Here is a 17,447-nt window from a genome sequence, read left to right as displayed (position 1 = left end):
TAGCAGAGTTGGATGCTTTTGTCAAGCTGGAGTCACTCCAACACCCGTGTTGGTTTCTTTAAGAGATGAATCCGAGGGAGAAAAGCATAGTGTGGAGTATGATTGGCAGATTAGATCTGTGTGAATGTGGCAGAAGCAATGTGGGAGTGCCATGCGCTGGCAACAGCAGGAGCAGCAAGAGTGCTTTGAGCGTGCAGGTCAGGTTGCGAGTCATCGGAGCCAGAACGACTGTGTGGTCGAGGTGGAGCTACTCATAGGGGCCCAACATTTTTTGAGCGTCGCATAAACCTTTGCCAGCAGCCAAAGGCAATTGAGATTGTAGGTCTTCAGGAGATGGGGCGTTAGCTAGGCCACTGCCATGCCACTCCTTCCCGGATCCTCTTGTGGCCCTTTCTGGCTGTGGGTTACTGCTGCTATCCATTGTGTATTCCAGAGTCTTGTTTCATCAGCAACTTCTCTGACCAGCTTTCATGGATGCTCTGATGGCTGTCCTGCATTTTAGCTGTCTGGCGTTGGCCCTTTGGCGAGTACCGTTCCCACATATGGCCATTTTAAGACACTGGACACGTGCCGCCTTATTACCACCCTTTCCCGTCTTCAAGCTTTGTTTACCTGTCAATCTGGCCTTTGCCAAATGGCAGACAGCACTTACTTTGGGACCTCATTCTGCTCTCGGTATCTGCTTTGCTGTAAGGTCCCTTGGACCGAATCTTTTCAATCTTTCCAACATGGTTTTATTTTTCCTGATGTATATTCTTTCTTTGTTTTGTCTTTGTGAATGCCTTGGTACACGATAGCAATGCTGAACAAAACAGTGCTTCCTGATACAGAATGTTATGGTACTGCCTGGCTATTGATGACAGTATGTGGTACATTGTGGGGTTAACTGGGCATATGTTGGCAATCCTGGACATGTTTAGAGTAACTGGCCATATGAAGGCAAAATGTCAGATGCTGTGAAAATCTGGAGTACATGGGCCTATTATATAAATATCTGGCATATGAGCAGAGTAACTCTTTACTATGGGGCTACCAGAGCGTCGTGCAAAGTAATAATTCTCTGCCCCATTGTTCATCTACTCCACTCTGTCAACAAATGGATACGCCCATACAAACTCTACAAACAAAAAAACAGATTTAAAATCGCGTTACCATCCACTCCCCTGAAATCAACCTGTCTATACGCCACGCTGCACTTTCTCCAGCATGGGGTCTGGCATGGATTCACATGCTCATGAATATTCCCCGTCGTCAGGCTGGGAATCCTCGGTAAAGAAAAAACCAGTATCAGTTTCGTTTCTGATCTGTCTTTCGTAGTAGTAACCAATCACTGGTCTCTGCGTCATACTGACCACAGCCAATGACTGCCCTCTACCTAAGCACCGCCTCTGGCAGCCATCTTCAGATTATTACCGCACGTTCATGTGTTGGGATCCTCGTGCTATTGCTCTCGAGCGTTAGTGCTATTTTTTCACGTTTTTTGCTCAAAAACTTCGTTTTTTCGGTCAAAAGAGCCTCAAGCTCCACCGACTCTCCATCCGATCAACGGGGACCTGTGTCGGATTCATCTGCGCCCCTCAAGGGTGAAGATTTCGTCGAGCTACGCTTTTGGAGGACTCCAGAAGCTTCTCAGGCCCGGACATGGCCCAGGAGAAGGGAAGCTCGACGCCCGGAAAGCTGTTCAGGGTCTGCCCTGGATGCCAGCTGCAGAACGTCTTTAAGGAGGACGAACACTCCTTTTGTCTCTACTGCTTACATGAGGACAAGACGCACGTGGAGAAGGACTGTGCGTTTTGCGGCAATATGTCGGAGCGGACCATGAAGGACCGCCATCAACGTCTCGCCAACTGGCTGGAAGGGAAGAGCCCGTCGGGCGAGAAGAAGAGGAAGAAATCCGAGCGGTCTTCTAAGACCTTTGAGGACGCCCCGGCGACGGGGGTCCAACACAAGGACAAGCACCGCGAGTCCGCTGGCACCGGGAGCGCCGAACGGTCGGGCTCTACGGGCGCCAGGCAGGGCGCACCCTCCCCGGCACCTTCTGCCACGAGCCAACGCTCTGGGTCAGGTAAGAGGAAGGGCGAGCACCCGGCAAAGCTCCTGGAGAGGCCCCGGTCGAGCTTGAAGGCCCCATCGGAGGGGGAGCGAGGCAGTGTCCCCCCCCTCAAGGATAAGGCGGTGAGCGCACCTAAGGTGGTGAAGGCCTTAATCCATCCGGCCAAGCCCTCCATCGATACTGTCGCGGCGACCCTGGCTCAGCCTGTGGAGGCTACACCAGTGGTGGCGACCTCGGGGCTCAGAGTCTCCCTGCCACCTCGGAGGGAGTCCTCTTTTGTGCCCATCGATAGGACCCCCGTGAAATCCCCGGCGGGGAAGAAAAAGGGGGGGCAGGGCGTCGTCGTAGATTCGGCTTAAACCTCGGAGGAAGAGCTGATCGAGGTCTTAAGCCACGGCCTTGGCGGGGAAGAAGACCGGCCCGTCGGGATGGATCCCGACGCAGGTGACGACATCGTCGAGGGTGCCGACGGGGCCCCTGATCGCCGGTCGGATTCCCCTCTGCCAGCGCCGCAAGACAACTCGGCGGCCATTTTGTTGGCTATACAGTCCTTATGCTCAGAGATAAGGACGAGACTACCGTTGCCGACGGAGGAACCTCTCCCGTCGGGGGATCCTGAACCGGGACCTTCTGGTGTTCCCCCGCCCAAGAAAAGAAGGATTCACCCTCCACCTCCTTTTCAGCCGTCGCGCACCGTCCAGCCCTCCTCCCCGTCCACCCGAGGGGATGATACGGGGACTGACACGGCAGCGACGGGTACGGACGACGAGGTATACGACGAGGATCTACCGTCGTCACCTCTCACCAGGGCTTCTCCGCCCGACGAGATTGGTTCGTTCCACTCCATGATCGCCAGGGCATCCGAGCTTTTCCAACTCTGCCCTGAGGAGAAGAAAAAGGAAGGATTCCTTTATCAACGGCGCGAGGCCAAGAGGAAGACGGTCCTCGCGGTGCCTCTACTGGACGACATTTGGGATGAGGGCCTCGCCCTCCTCAAGAACCCTTCCACTACGCCAGCTAGAAGAGACCGGTACGAGAAGAAGTACCGGGTCCCGGACGCGGCCCCCCTGTGCCTCCGGGCGCAGCCTACCCCGGACTCCGTCGTCTCCGCGGCGGCCAGGAAGAAAGCGGGGGGGGGTGCGGCCTCCACATCGACTTCCCCACCGGACGGCGAGGGAAAGAAATTGGACACTATGGGACGCAGGGTCATCTCGTCTGCAGCGACGACGATTAAAGCGGCCAACGCCTTGGCTATCGTGGCCCGCTACGACAGGGAGCTATGGTACAAACTGGCTCCCCTGCTGGACTTCCTACCGGACGACAAGAGGGCGGATGCTCTGGAGATCCTACAGGAAGGTGAGGTGGCGTCGGACCACGCCATTACTATTGCGACGGACATCGCCGACACTGGGTTTCGCCAGTTGGGCAACGGCGTGTGCCTTAGGCGGCGTGGATGGCTCAAGGCTACGGACTTCCGTCAAGACGTACAGACCAGAGTCCTGGACATGCCGTTCGATGGGAACAACCTGTTTGGGAAAACAGTGGACGATTCCCTTCAGGCCATTAAAGCGGACACTGAGACGGCCCGGGCCCTTGGGGTTCTGCAGCAACGACGGACGCCCTTTCGGAGCAGCGGAGGCAAGGGCGCCTCCAAAGGTTCCGGCGGCGGTTTCTCCACCTACCGTGAAGCAGCCCGCTCGTCGTCTCAGGAGGCCTACAGAGGACGAGGCAAGTCTGGCGGACCCCGCCGTCGTCGCCAAGGAGGTCAAGGCGGCAAAGCCTCGTCGAAACAGGATTGAACCGACCGTGGGGTCGGGCCCCCACCGATGCACCCCGGTGGGAGGCCGGCTGGCGAGCTTCGTCAGCGTGTGGGAGTCCATCTCCAACGACCGTTGGGTGCTGGACGCCTTAGCCCGGGGCCACGCGCTCGAGTTTCAAAGAAGGTGCCCGCGCGTCCCCCCCGTGGCCAGGAAAGAGCTTCACGTCCCTCAGCTTCTCCTGGAGGTAAGGGCGATGCTCAGGAAGGGCGCCATCGAACTCGTCCCAAAGAGGCTTCGGGGCTCCGGAGTTTACTCGAGATACTTCCTCGTGAAGAAGAAGACGGGAGGATGGCGCCCCATCCTAGACCTGCGACGTCTGAACAAATTCATCAAGGCGCAGAAGTTCTGGATGGTCACCCTCCAGCACGTCCTGGGTCAGCTGGAGGAAGGAGACTTCCCGTCGTCGTTGGATTTGGAGGATGCCTACTTCCATATTCCCATCCTAAAGGGGCACCGAAAATTCCTCAGGTTTGTGGTCCAAGGGCGTCACTACCAGTTCAAAGCCCTCCCCTTCGGACTACGGTCGGCACCCAGGGTATTCACCAAGTGCCTTGCACCGGTGGCGGCGCAGCTGCGCCGCGAGGGGATCCACGTCTACCCCTACCTGGACGACTGGCTCATCCGAGCCAAGACGAGGGAGCTCGCCGTGGGGCACACGGCAAGGACCGTCCAACTTCTCACGGACCTGGGATTCTCCGTGAACTACGCCAAGTCCCACCTGGTACCCGCGCAAAACGCACTGTTTCTGGGAGCGAAGCTCGACACAGTGTCCCTTCTGGCTTCCCCGTCAGAGGAAAGGACCAGGTCCATCCTGGGCAAGGTACAGCGGATGTTGGCTTCCGACGCGGCCAAGGTGAGGTCCATCAAGTCCCTCCTCGGAATGATGTCTTCTTGCATCTACCTCATTCCCATGTGCAGGCTCCGGATGCGCCCGTTGCAGGAGTTCCTGGACGCGCGCTGGATCCAAACGACGGGCGGCTTCGAGGAGAGGATCACACTCGACGAGAGTTTCTGCCGAGCGGTCCGGTGGTGGTGCACCCGCGCGCATCTGGAAGGGTGGGGAGCGCACACCGAAAATCTGCACGCGAGAAGCCTTTGGCTCCCGACAGAGAAGTCCCTCCATATCCACGTCCTGGAGCTCCGTGCAGTGTTCTGGGCCCTCAGGACCTTCCTTCCGTCCCTCAAGGGCAAGGTGGTGAGGATCTTCACCGACAACACCACCACCATGTTTTACATCAGGAAACAGGGCGGAACCAGGTCCCCAGCACTGTCCAAGGAGGCGCAGGACCTGTGGCATTGGGCCGTCGCCCAAAGGATGTTTCTGGTGCCGTTTCATCTGGCAGGGATAAAAAACACGATCGCCGACTCACTCAGCAGGGAGCTGCGCTCGTGCCACGAGTGGGAACTACGGCAGGATCTAGTGGATCGCCTCTTCCGACGCTGGGGCACACCCCAGATCGACCTGTTCGCGACGGCGACGAACTCCAAGTGCCGGAGGTTCGCCAGCAGGTTTCCCCAGGCGAGGAGCATGGGCGATGCTTTCTCGTTCCCCTGGGAGGGCCTGTTCCTCTACGCGTTCCCTCCTTTGCCACTGCTAGTCCGGCTCGTCAACCAGCTCAAGAGGTCACGGTGCAGGATGATCCTCGTCGCACCTGCGTGGCCGAGGCAGATATGGTTCCCGGACCTTCTGGACTTGTCAGCGTCCCCGCCAATCAAGCTGCCGGTGGACGCAGATCTACTCTCCAGGGAAGGAGGCGCCATCCTCCACCACGACCCGAAATCGCTGAACTTGCAGGCCTGGCTCCTGCAGCGCTAGAGTTTGGAGGATACGACATACCGGCCGACTGCAGAGAGGTTCTTGCAAAGGCCAGGGCGTCCTCGACTCTTAAATGCTACGGACACAAATGGAAGAGGTTCTCTGTCTGGTGCCACGCCCAGAAGATTAACCCTCTACGGATTACGGCTCCCCAGGTACTGCCGTACCTGCTGACGCTGGCCAAAGCTGGACTGGCACACGCGTCCATCAAGATTCATCTTGCTGCGATCTCCCGATACACCAGAACCACAGGGCGGACGTCCTTGTGGTCTCATCGTCTGGTGAAAGAGTTCATGAAGGGACTGTTCAGATCGTTCCGGCCGGTGAAGGCTCCGGCCCCGGCGTGGGAGCTCAACGTGGTGCTGACCAAGCTCATGGGACCTCCGTTCGAGCCTCTGCACTCGGCCCCGTTGAAGTTTCTGTCGTGGAAAACAGCGTTTCTTGTGGCCATCACCTCCGCACGACGGGTGGGAGAGATCCAGGCCCTTTCCTGCAAGGCCCCGTACTTGACTTTTCACGACACGAGGGTAGTGCTCAGGACGCACCCCTCCTTCATGCCCAAGGTACCGTCGGACTTCCATCTCAACGAACCCTTGGTGTTGCCTGTGTTCTTCCCGTCGCCTTCGTCGCCGGCTGAGAGGACTTTGCACTCGCTGGATGTGGCTAGAGCGCTGAAGTTCTACGTGGACCGCACAAAGTGTTTTTGGAAGACATCACAACTCTTTGTGAACTTTGGGCCTGTCAATCAGGGGAAGGCTCTCTCGAAGGCTTCCATTTCCAGATGGCTCTCGGGCTGTATCATGTACTGTCATCGGTTGGCAAACCGACCGCTGCTTGGCCGTCCGAGAGCCCATTCCACCAGAGCGATCGCAGCTACCACGGCGTTCCTTTCTGGTGTGTCCCTGCTGGACATATGTAGGGCTGCTACGTGGAGGTCGCCGCACACCTTCACGAAATTCTACTGCGTCGATCGGGATTCCAGGGAGGAGTCCAGGGTCGGCCAAGCAGTGCTGCGCGACCTGTTCGCCTGAGGTGAGCCTGGTGAGGAGGTAAGATGCTTAATGTTGAGCCTTTGCCACCTCCCGTGGTTGTGCATGTGTGTACTGCTATGTATTCTTTATTCATGAGCATGTGAATCCATGCCAGACCCCATGCTGGAGAAGGAACAAGTTACTTACCTGTAACTGTTGTTCTCCAGCATGGGTCTGGCATGGATTCACATGCGAACCCTCCCGCCTACCCCTCTGCGGCTCTTCACTTGGTCATACTGCCACTTCACGTGCTTCCAAATCTGAAGATGGCTGCCAGAGGCGGTGCTTAGGTAGAGGGCAGTCATTGGCTGTGGTCAGTATGACGCAGAGACCAGTGATTGGTTACTACTACGAAAGACAGATCAGAAACAAAACTGATACTGGTTTTTTCTTTACCGAGGATTCCCAGCCTGACGACGGGGAATATTCATGAGCATGTGAATCCATGCCAGACCCATGCTGGAGAACAACAGTTACAGGTAAGTAACTTGTTCCATATATACCATTTATTTTTAAAATACAGGTGTATCAGCATTTTCAGTGCTTGCTCAGTTGAAGGGTAAGCAGTCAAGCAACCTTATTGACATTTATAAATCTTAGGAATTGATAATATGATACACAATGGATACGTATCTCTTGACCGTCCATCTTCCAACTTTGTGTTTTTTTTCCCCCCACTATTACAGGGAGAAGGATACCATTGTCGATACCGAAGAACTTTCTGCATTCCTCCTCCGACATTTGGGTAAGAATGTATTGTGACCATTTGGTAATAATAACGATGTAGCAAAATTAAATAGATTTGTATTGAGAGCGCTAGAGAGGATTATAAGATAGGAGTATTTCATTAACTCAATATATTTTTTATTTGCCCATAACATGATTTTATAAAGAGTAAAAATATCCTTCCCATTTCCAAAGCAGTTATTTTATTTGGTCAGTAAAAGTATATTTTAACTCTTAATTCAGATATCTTCTAGTAATCCATACCCCCTAGGAACCTATGGATCTTTGTGGGCGCAGCTCCTATGTGTCTATTTCTTATTGAGTATTTTTAATCCCTATTTTTAGCTGGGAGGTTTTGCTTGTTTTCAGGGAGTAAAAGTGGCTGGTATGCTGCATATCTGCAGAGATGCATGTTGTATTACTAATTCATTGGCAGTTGTGGAGGGTCAGAAGAAGGATGAAAACACTCTGGGGACATGTTGCAAGGGTTTTTATTAAAGAAGGCGAGTAAAGCCTAACTTTCCCAATCGCTATGGGATATTCCCCACCTATATATCTATCTACGGTGCTTGTCAGTCGTCCGTGAATGTCTGAATGACTTGGTCCGCTGTCCAACTAATCTAACTGGCCCTACCATTATTCTAAATAAACTACAGTCGGTGAATGGCTTCCTTCTCCTGAGAATACTTCTTGTATCAGTTTTTGGATTTCATGTTAATGTTAAATAATCTCTTGTTACTTGCTGTATCAGCTTTTCTCTTCTCCTGAAGAATATCTTTCCTTGACCCTTAATACTTCCTTTGATCCAGTGGAGAGGATTTGGAACAACCTGTAAACGTACACTTTCACTGTAGTTCTGGCTTTCTAGACCATTGTGGTTCACCTTACTCTGATATTCTGTGTCTTTTATATTGTTTACTTTGGTGGTCTCACTGAGCTCCAATTTATAAGACTCACCTTCTCTTATTTTCCCTTTGTTCTTTGTTGAAGGCTTAGGTACTTTCCCCTTTTCCCAGGTGTGAAAAACCAGAGGGCCATCACTTTTGCATCCCTACCCTGGGGGTGGACAAGCGAGGGAGGATTACCTGGGAAGGGGATTCTCAGGGGTAGGGAGAAGCACCCGATGGTGAGACATGGTATCCCCCTTTTTCCACAACCCATCTAACCCCTACCCCTGCTTATTTCATGGGAAACTACAGCTCCCATAATTCCTCCTATTGTTACATTAGTGACACTACTGGGAAGGGGAAGATAAGGAATAAGGTCAGGCAAATTACATCTACTGACTTGCAATGGCTCGGTCCCTGTTATGAGGCCAGGCAATGGCTCTGTCCCTGTAGTGAGGCCAGGCAGAGTCAGGCACATCATTCTAACTATATGCACCTGCCACTAGTTAACACCCCTGTTCAGACGAATAAAAGGTGGCGTGCACAGGCACACTCTGAGCGAGGCTGGGTACGAGAAGGAACAGCTGTTTAGGGGCGGATGCAAACCAGGGATGGAAGTCGAAAAGGCCAATGGGCTGATCTGCAGTTACGAAAATCGAGAGAGCCAGGTGAGTATCCCACTCTTTTGGAAAGACGTAAGCATTCTGAAACCAAGTGAGTGAAAGAAAGAAACCTTCAAGGTACTTGAGAGCCATCCAGGACCCTCCTGGGTGAACAACAGAGTTGGGGAGGAGCAGAGAAGGCATTGGAAACGGCTTTGACTGCTGCATGAAGAGAGTTGAAGAAAGAAGGCTGATTAACACAACTGGTAAGTTATCGAAGGCAACATAAGTCCAGTTGATGTTAAAAGCAAAAGTAACCGTAACTCAAAATGTGAAGGTTGCATGTTTGCCAATAAAACGCATAATACGAAGGACAGTTGTTGAATTGTAAAAGAAATGACTGCAAAGTAACAGAGTGGTTCTGGGAGGCAAAATTACACATTTGAAAGTCTCTGTGAACTGTTCTTAGTGGATTGGAAATCAAAGGCAAGAAAGTAATCGCAATCTCGAAAGAAGTTGAATAAATGAAAAACAAAGTATGTGAAGTCTGAATATGCCAAGAGGGCAAAATATATGAACTTGGAAAAAGGCCAAGAAGCCAACCCAAAGAGAATAAGAAACTACAAGTACCAAGAGGCATTGGTGTTGTAAGAGAAGGAAGATTGTGGATTGTAAAATTATTGAGAGAGGTTGAAGTGGTCATGAAGAGGTCTATGTAAAATCCTTGCAGTTTCGAAAGTCTTCGACAGTGAAAAGACACCCGAGACAAAACGTGGGTAAGGGAATCCCCCTGAAGAGAAAGACAGGCTCGAACCCGGCAGAGGGAAGCCTGTACAGTAAAGGTCAAAAGGCGGATGAAGCCTAAGGAAGTGATTGAACTACCAGAAGATTGAATCCCAAGCTGGAACTGTTAAATTGTAAAAGTAAGGCAAAATATGCAAGACTGATAGAACTGTGCCATCCACCTATACTTTTTAGGAAACTCTCTTGACCCCGTGGTGCTGAACGTGGGGAAGGAAGTTCTTATTGAAAGCCATTCTGACGTTTCTTTTGCGACCCTATTTTTCTTTTCAATTCCCTTGACACATTTGTCATTTTTGAGGAGGGCAAGGTAAGGCTTCTTAGTATAGGCCTTTTATTTTGATCAGACTGACTTGGACTGTTTGTTATTCATTTATGCGTCAAGATTACTCCCATTCTAGAGTTAGGGCCAGTTAGGAATTTCACCGACCCGACGAAAATACCATAGAAAGGTTTTCGAAACTTGTATCCATTGTGTCTGTCTCTACTATTGATACCATTCCTTCCTTACACAGGGTGGTGATGTCCAAGAGTGCTTTCTCTACCTCTCATGGACTTCAGTGATTCTCTTTCTTTCATAAAAGCAATTTAAGTTAATCAGTTTTTTAATCTACTTGTTTTACTTGTATTGGGATACTGTAAGGTATAGGTAACCTGGAAAGAGACTGCGCCTAATTTTTGCAAATTAGTTTTATTTCTCAGAAAATTGCCCTTATAGTTGATGACACGTGTTTCGGTCCTCCAAGGACCTTTTTCAAATCAGGGCTATTGATTAGTCTTAACATCATATAATCGTAAAAATAAAAAAAAAAATTAAAACATAAGTAAATAGTCACATTGGTAGACATGTGTATATATCCAAAATAAAGTGATGATAAAAATAATAAGATTAAGTATGCATTGAAAAAAAAATACATAAACACATAAGTGCATGGATGTTAGAAATAAAAAGCCAGACAATAATTGGATGGGGAATAGGGGTTGGAGAAAGCAGGGGTGAGATTCAGAGAAAAATAGATGCAAAGTCTTTGTTAGTTATGATACATGATGCATTTACAATAAAAACACTATTATGGTCATTCATATTCTTTCATGTCACAGAATATATGGAGAAGCGTGTTACCTTGTAGTCATGTAAGATGCCCCTGTCACATAATGTGAAAAATGAGCTTCCATATATCGAAAGGGTAAATCCCTGTAAGTAAAAAATCATATCATAAACAAACTCTTATCTTACCCTAATATGAAAACTAGATAGTGAAAAATGCACTTAGTATTGGGTTTCCAACGCCAAAATAAACGTAACCTTCATATAAAGTGTGCCAAAGTTGCACGTATTCTTAAATATCAAAGTCTGTTAAGTGAAAAACTCCTAATAACTCAAGGTGCACTTTCGCGTATGAAATTACACGTAGAAAAGCGTTTACACATACGAAGACTCAAAATGCACTTTCGTGTGAAAAAATACACGCATAAATGGAGTTACTGGTCTGATCCGTAAAAGACACGCACATATACGTGCGAGAAAAATGTAATCATTAAAATAATAGGATCCAACTACGTTAAAGCAACCGGTAAGTAATAAACGCACGTACGCGTGCACAAACTAGTGGGTGACGAAAGATAGTCGCATCTTAGCTAAACGCGTGAATGCTTAAACGCGTGAAATTGTAGTGGTGGGTTGACACGTACTCTATAATGGAGGCGCACAATCGCGTGCGCGATATTACATGTTAAACATGGAGAAAGGACAGACTGTGGTATCTGCTACCTTAGCAACAGATAAAATGACAGAGAGGACGCATAATGGCGCCCCCTCGAGACTTGTAGCAACTTTGCGATCGTACGTGCTTATTCTGAACAGCAGATAAGAGAGCGTCTGACTTTTCATGGCCTGCCGCATCCGAAGATTAATGCGATTTTCGCGCATGCGAACGTGCGTTTGTTACTTGCACAGACTCACTTCAACGCTTTAACATGTAATATCTCGCACGCGATTGTGCGCCTCCAGTATAGAGTACGTGTCAACCCACCACTACGATTTCACGCGTTTAAGCATTCACGCGTTTAGCTAAGATGCGACTATCTTTCGTCACCCACTAGTTTGTGCACGCGTACGTGCGTTTATTACTTACCGGTTGCTTTAACATAGTTGGATCCCATTATTTTAATGATTACATATTTCTCGCACGCGTATGTGCATGTCTTTTACGGATCAGACGAGTAACTCCATTTATGCGTGTATTTTTTCACGCGAAAGTGCATTTTGAGTCTTCGTACGTGTAAACGCTTTTCTACGTGTAATTTCATACGCGAAAGTGCACCTTGAGTTATTAGGAGTGCAAACACTTTTTTACGTGTCATTTTCACTTAACAGACTTTGATATTTAAGAATACGTGCAACTTTGGCACACTTTATATGCAGGTTACGTTTATTTTGGAGTTGGAAACCCAATACTAAGTGCATTTTTCACTATCTAGTTTTCATATTAGGGTAAGATGAGAGTTTGTTTATGATATGATTTTTTACTTACAGGGATTTACCCTTTCGATATATGGAAGCTCATTTTTCACATTATGTGACAGGGGCATCTTACATGACTACAAGGTAACACGCTTCTCCATATATTCTGTGACATGAAAGAATATGAATGACCATAATAATGTTTTTATTGTAAATGCATCATGTATCATAACTAACAAAGACTTTGCATCTATTTTTCTCTGAATCTCACCCCTGCTTTCTCCAACCCCTATTCCCCATCCAATTATTGTCTGGCTTTTTATTTCTAACATCCATGCACTTATGTGTTTATGTATTTTTCTTTCAATGCATACTTAATCTCATTATTTTTATCATCACTTTATTTTGGATATATACACATGTCTACCAATGTGACTATTTGCTTATGTTTTCATTTTTTTTTTTATGATTATATGATGTTAAGACTAATCAATAGCCCTGATTTGAAAAAGGTCCTTGGAGGACCGAAACACGTGTCATCAACTATAAGGGCAATTTTCTGAGAAATAAAACTAATTTGCAAAAATTAGGCGCAGTCTCTTTCCAGGTTACTTATACCTTACACTATTTTGCAAGGGGTCTTGTACTTGGCTAAACCCCAGACCTGGTGAGACGCGACTCCATGGACTTAATGTATTGATTGTATCAACTACTTTCTTTGTTCACTACTATAAGATGTCGCCAAGTTAGACCAAACCTTCCAAGCCAAGGTTTTTGTATTGGGATACGTTTCTTAAACTATATAGTTTTGTTTTTTTTCCTTTTTTTAAAAACAGTTTATTGAGTTATACACACAACCAAACAATACAAACCAAACAAACAGTGCATGTTCCAACAGTTTCATTACACTTTCTTAACTTATAGCCACTACTTCCCTTATCCGACCCCCCTCTACGAGTCTATAGCTTTAAAAACTATATAGTTATTCCCTTTTAGCCTCCTGGTCTTCGCATTCTCTCCATTACCTTCAACACCGTAGGGGAATGTCTCCGGCTCCATGACTGTCTGGGAGCTTCTCTTTCGGTCCTCGTTGCTGTCGGCTCACTGTTGCCAGCGTCCTCTACCTGGGATTTTCGGTCGCTCTTTCAGTGCCCTAGTTTTCCTTCAGGTTACTGGCCGAATTGCCACTTCGTTCTTGGGATGGTATCAGCATTGGTTTGTGGGCTGTCTGGCCACTACGTATCATTCATGGTCTCACCCATACGGGTTCCAGCCCTCTCTGCCTCTTGCATCTGAGATACGCCATGTCTCTGGCGTCTCCCCCTTCAGTTCAGCGCAAGCTTGAATGTTGCGAGCTTCGCAGCTCACTTCTGCTCCGCCGCCTTCAGGTGTTACGGAGGAAGGGGGCCTCCCTTGTCTGTGTTTCCTTTCCCTCTCTATTGTTCAGCAGGTACGTGCTATTCAACGTACTAGTCTCAGTTGATTGGAGACTTTTATTTATAGGGACATGTTCTCTTTCTTCTTGATAATTGTATAGATTGACTTTTTCTTCACTCAAGTCTTGGGACTTGTAATTCCTTGGTATTTTAGAGAGCCCCATGTATGCAATTATGTGTAATGGTTTTGGGAATTCCTCACAGGAACGGGAGTCCTTGTCCCCAAAGGGGGGAGTCTCTCCCGGTGAGGTCCCACTTACCTCAGCCTCTAGGGAAGGTGTTGTGGATTAGGCTCTGCTCCCTAGTCTCACACAGTCCTCTTAAGCTTTGCTGGACATCCATTTCCCCTTTGCGGGCTGAAAAACGATTGTTAGAGTTGGAATTGTCCATATATCTTAGTCTCTCTTAAAGACTTCTATGCTACTGGCTCTCACTGGAAGATCTTAGAATCACATATGCAATCCAGAAGTGTGCTTAAACTGACAGCGCACCACCTCAGTGCTTCCTGGTACTTTTTAGCCTCATTTGTTAGGGTATTGACAGACCCACAGCTCCCATCTGATAGAGCATTTAACTTGCTGCGCACCACGCTCTTGCTTTTTGGTTCCCTTTTTGATTCATAATTCGTTGGGGAGTAATAGAATTACAACACCCACCCGTTATTACTTAGACTATCAGTGCACCACACAGTGTTTGGCAATTTGTGCGTGCTTTTCTGTTAACTTGCTTCTCTTTTCTCAGTGCAGTTTAAAATCAGTAGGGGAGCAACAACGCCAATTCCATCCAGTGCAAAGTTTCATCAACTTTAATTGGGTTCTCACTGTGCCATGCACCTTTCACTTGGTTCTTTTTCTCCATGCAGCTTAGCATTCAGTGGGGAGTGGCAGAACCACAAAGCGTACCAGGCACTTCTCACTCTCCCAACATCACACACTCTGTTTCATAGACTTTTTTTGGATTGTTAGATTATCATATCCCATAGTAGCTTTTCTTCTTCTGTAGGCTTAACATCAGTTGGAGAGTGATAGAACCACATTTCCCACTAGACACCTCACCTGTTCCTCATACAAGTTTGTGGGCCAAGTCTGTTAAACTCCCTTTGCTGTAGATCTGTTTCACCCTTCTCATTGTCCTGTTTGAGGCCTCGCCTCTTTGTTCTGGTTTACGAGGCACCTATCTGGCTTCTCTATTTGGCTATGCCAGGGACCCTGCTCAAGCTGTCTCACAGCTTTTGCAGTGCCACATGCAGCTTTGCAGCTTCCCTTCACCATGGCTTCTTGCCACTGGCTGTCCGCTGAGGCTGCTTCTCTTATCAGTTTCCAGAAACTCCACTCTGTGCTGCTTCCACTGCGAGACTCCTTTATAGTGGCTCTATGCCCAGACTGCTTCCTTTTTGCTCACTGGTGCCAGAGCCTTAGCTCCACGCCTTTTCTTTTGCTTTTTCATGTCTTCTCACCAGTGCTCTCTCCTTCGGCTGTTTCTCTGCACTCAGGAGCCATTGGTTTAGCTCCATGACCTTTCCTATGCAATACTTCTCACCAATGGCTCTTCACTCTGGTTGTTGCTCTGCTTTTGGGCTTTAGCGGCTCAGTTATGGGCCATTCCCTCTGTGAGGTCTTGTGACCGTTTGCCACCAACCTATCGCCACATTGTTAAACACAAGCAAAGGGAGAAGAGGTCTTTTCAATGAAGACACAATGCATTCACAGTGTAATGTATGCTTCTATTTCTCTGTTTTATAGAGCGTGCTGCATCTTTCTTTTGGGGATCCTCGAAACTCTTGTTGGCAGGCATTATAGTTATGTAGAACAGGTCCGGCATTTTAAATAGTGCTCATTGTTGAATAACTCCTGGCTACTGTGACAAATTGAAGAGAATTCGTACCTTCTCCCCAGACGGGGGGGGGGGGGGCTCCAGCCCCAGCCTGACCCTGGGAGGCTAGGGAGGCGAGCCCACTCCGCAATACCATTCCCAGGGGTAGAGGCAAGTGGAGCATCATCGGGAGAGACTCCCCTTTACAGGACAAGGACTCTGGTTCCTGTGAGGATCGCCCTAAACCTGTACACGTGATGGCTTACATGGGATGCGCTGAAATATCTGAAACCGTTTTACAGCAAGACTGGGATGAAGAAACGCTACAGAGATTCCATTATGTTACTGAAAAGGAATATGGCCCTTTAAATAAAAATAACCAATCTACTCAGACGAGATGAATGTAGCTTCGAAACCCGTAGTGAGAGAGGAGAGAGAGAGACATAGAGGAACAGAGATGTCGGCCTGAGGGGGATCCGAGCCACACACCACCTGCAGCAAGCAGGGATCAGAGACCCTGTGATTTCTGAACTCACTCAAGTGCAGTGAACAGAACGCCAAGGTGGCAGCCTCGCTATTATAGCTAAAACCAATGTGCCATTAAGACTAACTACTCCCCCTGAAATCAAATCTTGTGAACTGCTCACAGACAAACTCCCTACTTCTCCAGTCTCCTCTCTAATTTATTTTATTTTAGCATTTTTAAAGCGCTCACACAGCCCACGGGCATCGAGGCGCTGTTACAGGAATTGTTTTGTTTTTTTTAGTTTGCGTAATTGTTTTTTTTGTCTTAGTTGCATATTTATAATGCGCTTAAATACCCAGAGGTTTCTAAGCACGGACCCGGGGATCGAACCTGTGTTGCTTCGTGTCGTCTTGCTTCCAAGGCGCGCACGTTGCCGCTGAGCTATCCTCCCGGGACCTACATCAAAAGTAATTCACAGCTCCTAGTGCTTGGAGACTTCAACTTAGGCTTCAATGATCACAAGGATAAACCGGCCCAATCTATTGAAACTATCCTGACAGATTATGGCCTGACCCAAAAAGTCCTTGCTCCCACTCACATAAAAGGGCGGATATTAGACTTGGTGGCCAACCTAAACTGCTCGACCACCATTACCAAAATAACCCCTCAACACTGGACCACCTCATTGGTTTCTCGTCCTCTTTAGAGCCCCAAAAATTAAAATTCATTGACATAGCTCCACCACTACCAACCAGAAGTAAAAAAGACATCACTGTCGAAAAATTACTTCCTCTCCTCTTACCAACCCTCTCTTCTAATACCAACAATCCTGACCCTTACACACTAGTAGAGACCTTCAATAACACTATGACTAAGGCCCTCAAACTATGCAAAAGCAAACAAAATTCACACCTCAACACCTGGTTCACATCTCAACACCTGGTTCACACCCCAACTAAAAGAACTAAGACTACAAAAGAGGAAACTTCAAGCCATATGGCGACATTCACCCAACTCGAACACCAAGGAGCTTTTCTCCATCCTGCGCGAAATGTAAAATCCAATTCCACCAACAGATAATATCCCAAAAGACAAACAATGGTGCACCAGCATCCAAAATGCTCTTTCCAACAAAATAGCCATCCTGCAGACTAAAATAGCAAATAAAAAAGCCTCATTGCTCTCTACCGAGATGAGATCCACCCCACCCACTGATACTCCAAATAGTGTTACACCCTTCAGATTCACTAATATTTCCATACTGGAAACAGAAAAGGTTATATTATCACTGAAGCCCTCCAACTGCCAGGGAGACAGTTGCCCGGCACAAATAATTAAGGGTGCTGCTAGAGATCTAGCACCGTTTATCTCCAAGCTAATCAACGCTTCCTTCAATTCATGCACTGTCCCCATCAACCTCAAGGAATCATGGGTGTTACCACTCCTCAAGAAACAGACCCTTTATCCAGCCATCCCCACCAACTACAGACCCATTACCACGGTCCCATTCCTCCTCAAAATCATTGAAGAGTA

The 17,447-nt window shown here is 48.2% G+C and overlaps 1 protein-coding gene across 1 annotated transcript in view; it reads left to right on the top strand.

Moving 5' to 3' along the window:
- The window catches only part of AFG2A (AFG2 AAA ATPase homolog A), a 2,695,729-nt gene that overhangs the window by 312,005 nt on the left and 2,366,277 nt on the right, over positions 1 to 17,447 (top strand). The window contains exon 4 of the mRNA XM_069631126.1: positions 7,407 to 7,465. Coding sequence (XP_069487227.1) covers positions 7,407 to 7,465 — 59 coding nt within the window. The remainder of the gene's footprint in view (positions 1 to 7,406; positions 7,466 to 17,447) is intronic.

Source organism: Ambystoma mexicanum, chromosome 6q (genome assembly GCF_040938575.1).
Source record: "Ambystoma mexicanum isolate Mex_15411 chromosome 6q, UKY_AmexF1_1, whole genome shotgun sequence".
In the NCBI taxonomy this organism is placed as follows: domain Eukaryota; kingdom Metazoa; phylum Chordata; class Amphibia; order Caudata; family Ambystomatidae; genus Ambystoma; species Ambystoma mexicanum.
The sequence above is the reverse complement of the archived record's forward strand: the minus strand, read 5'-3'. Positions and strand labels throughout refer to the sequence as shown.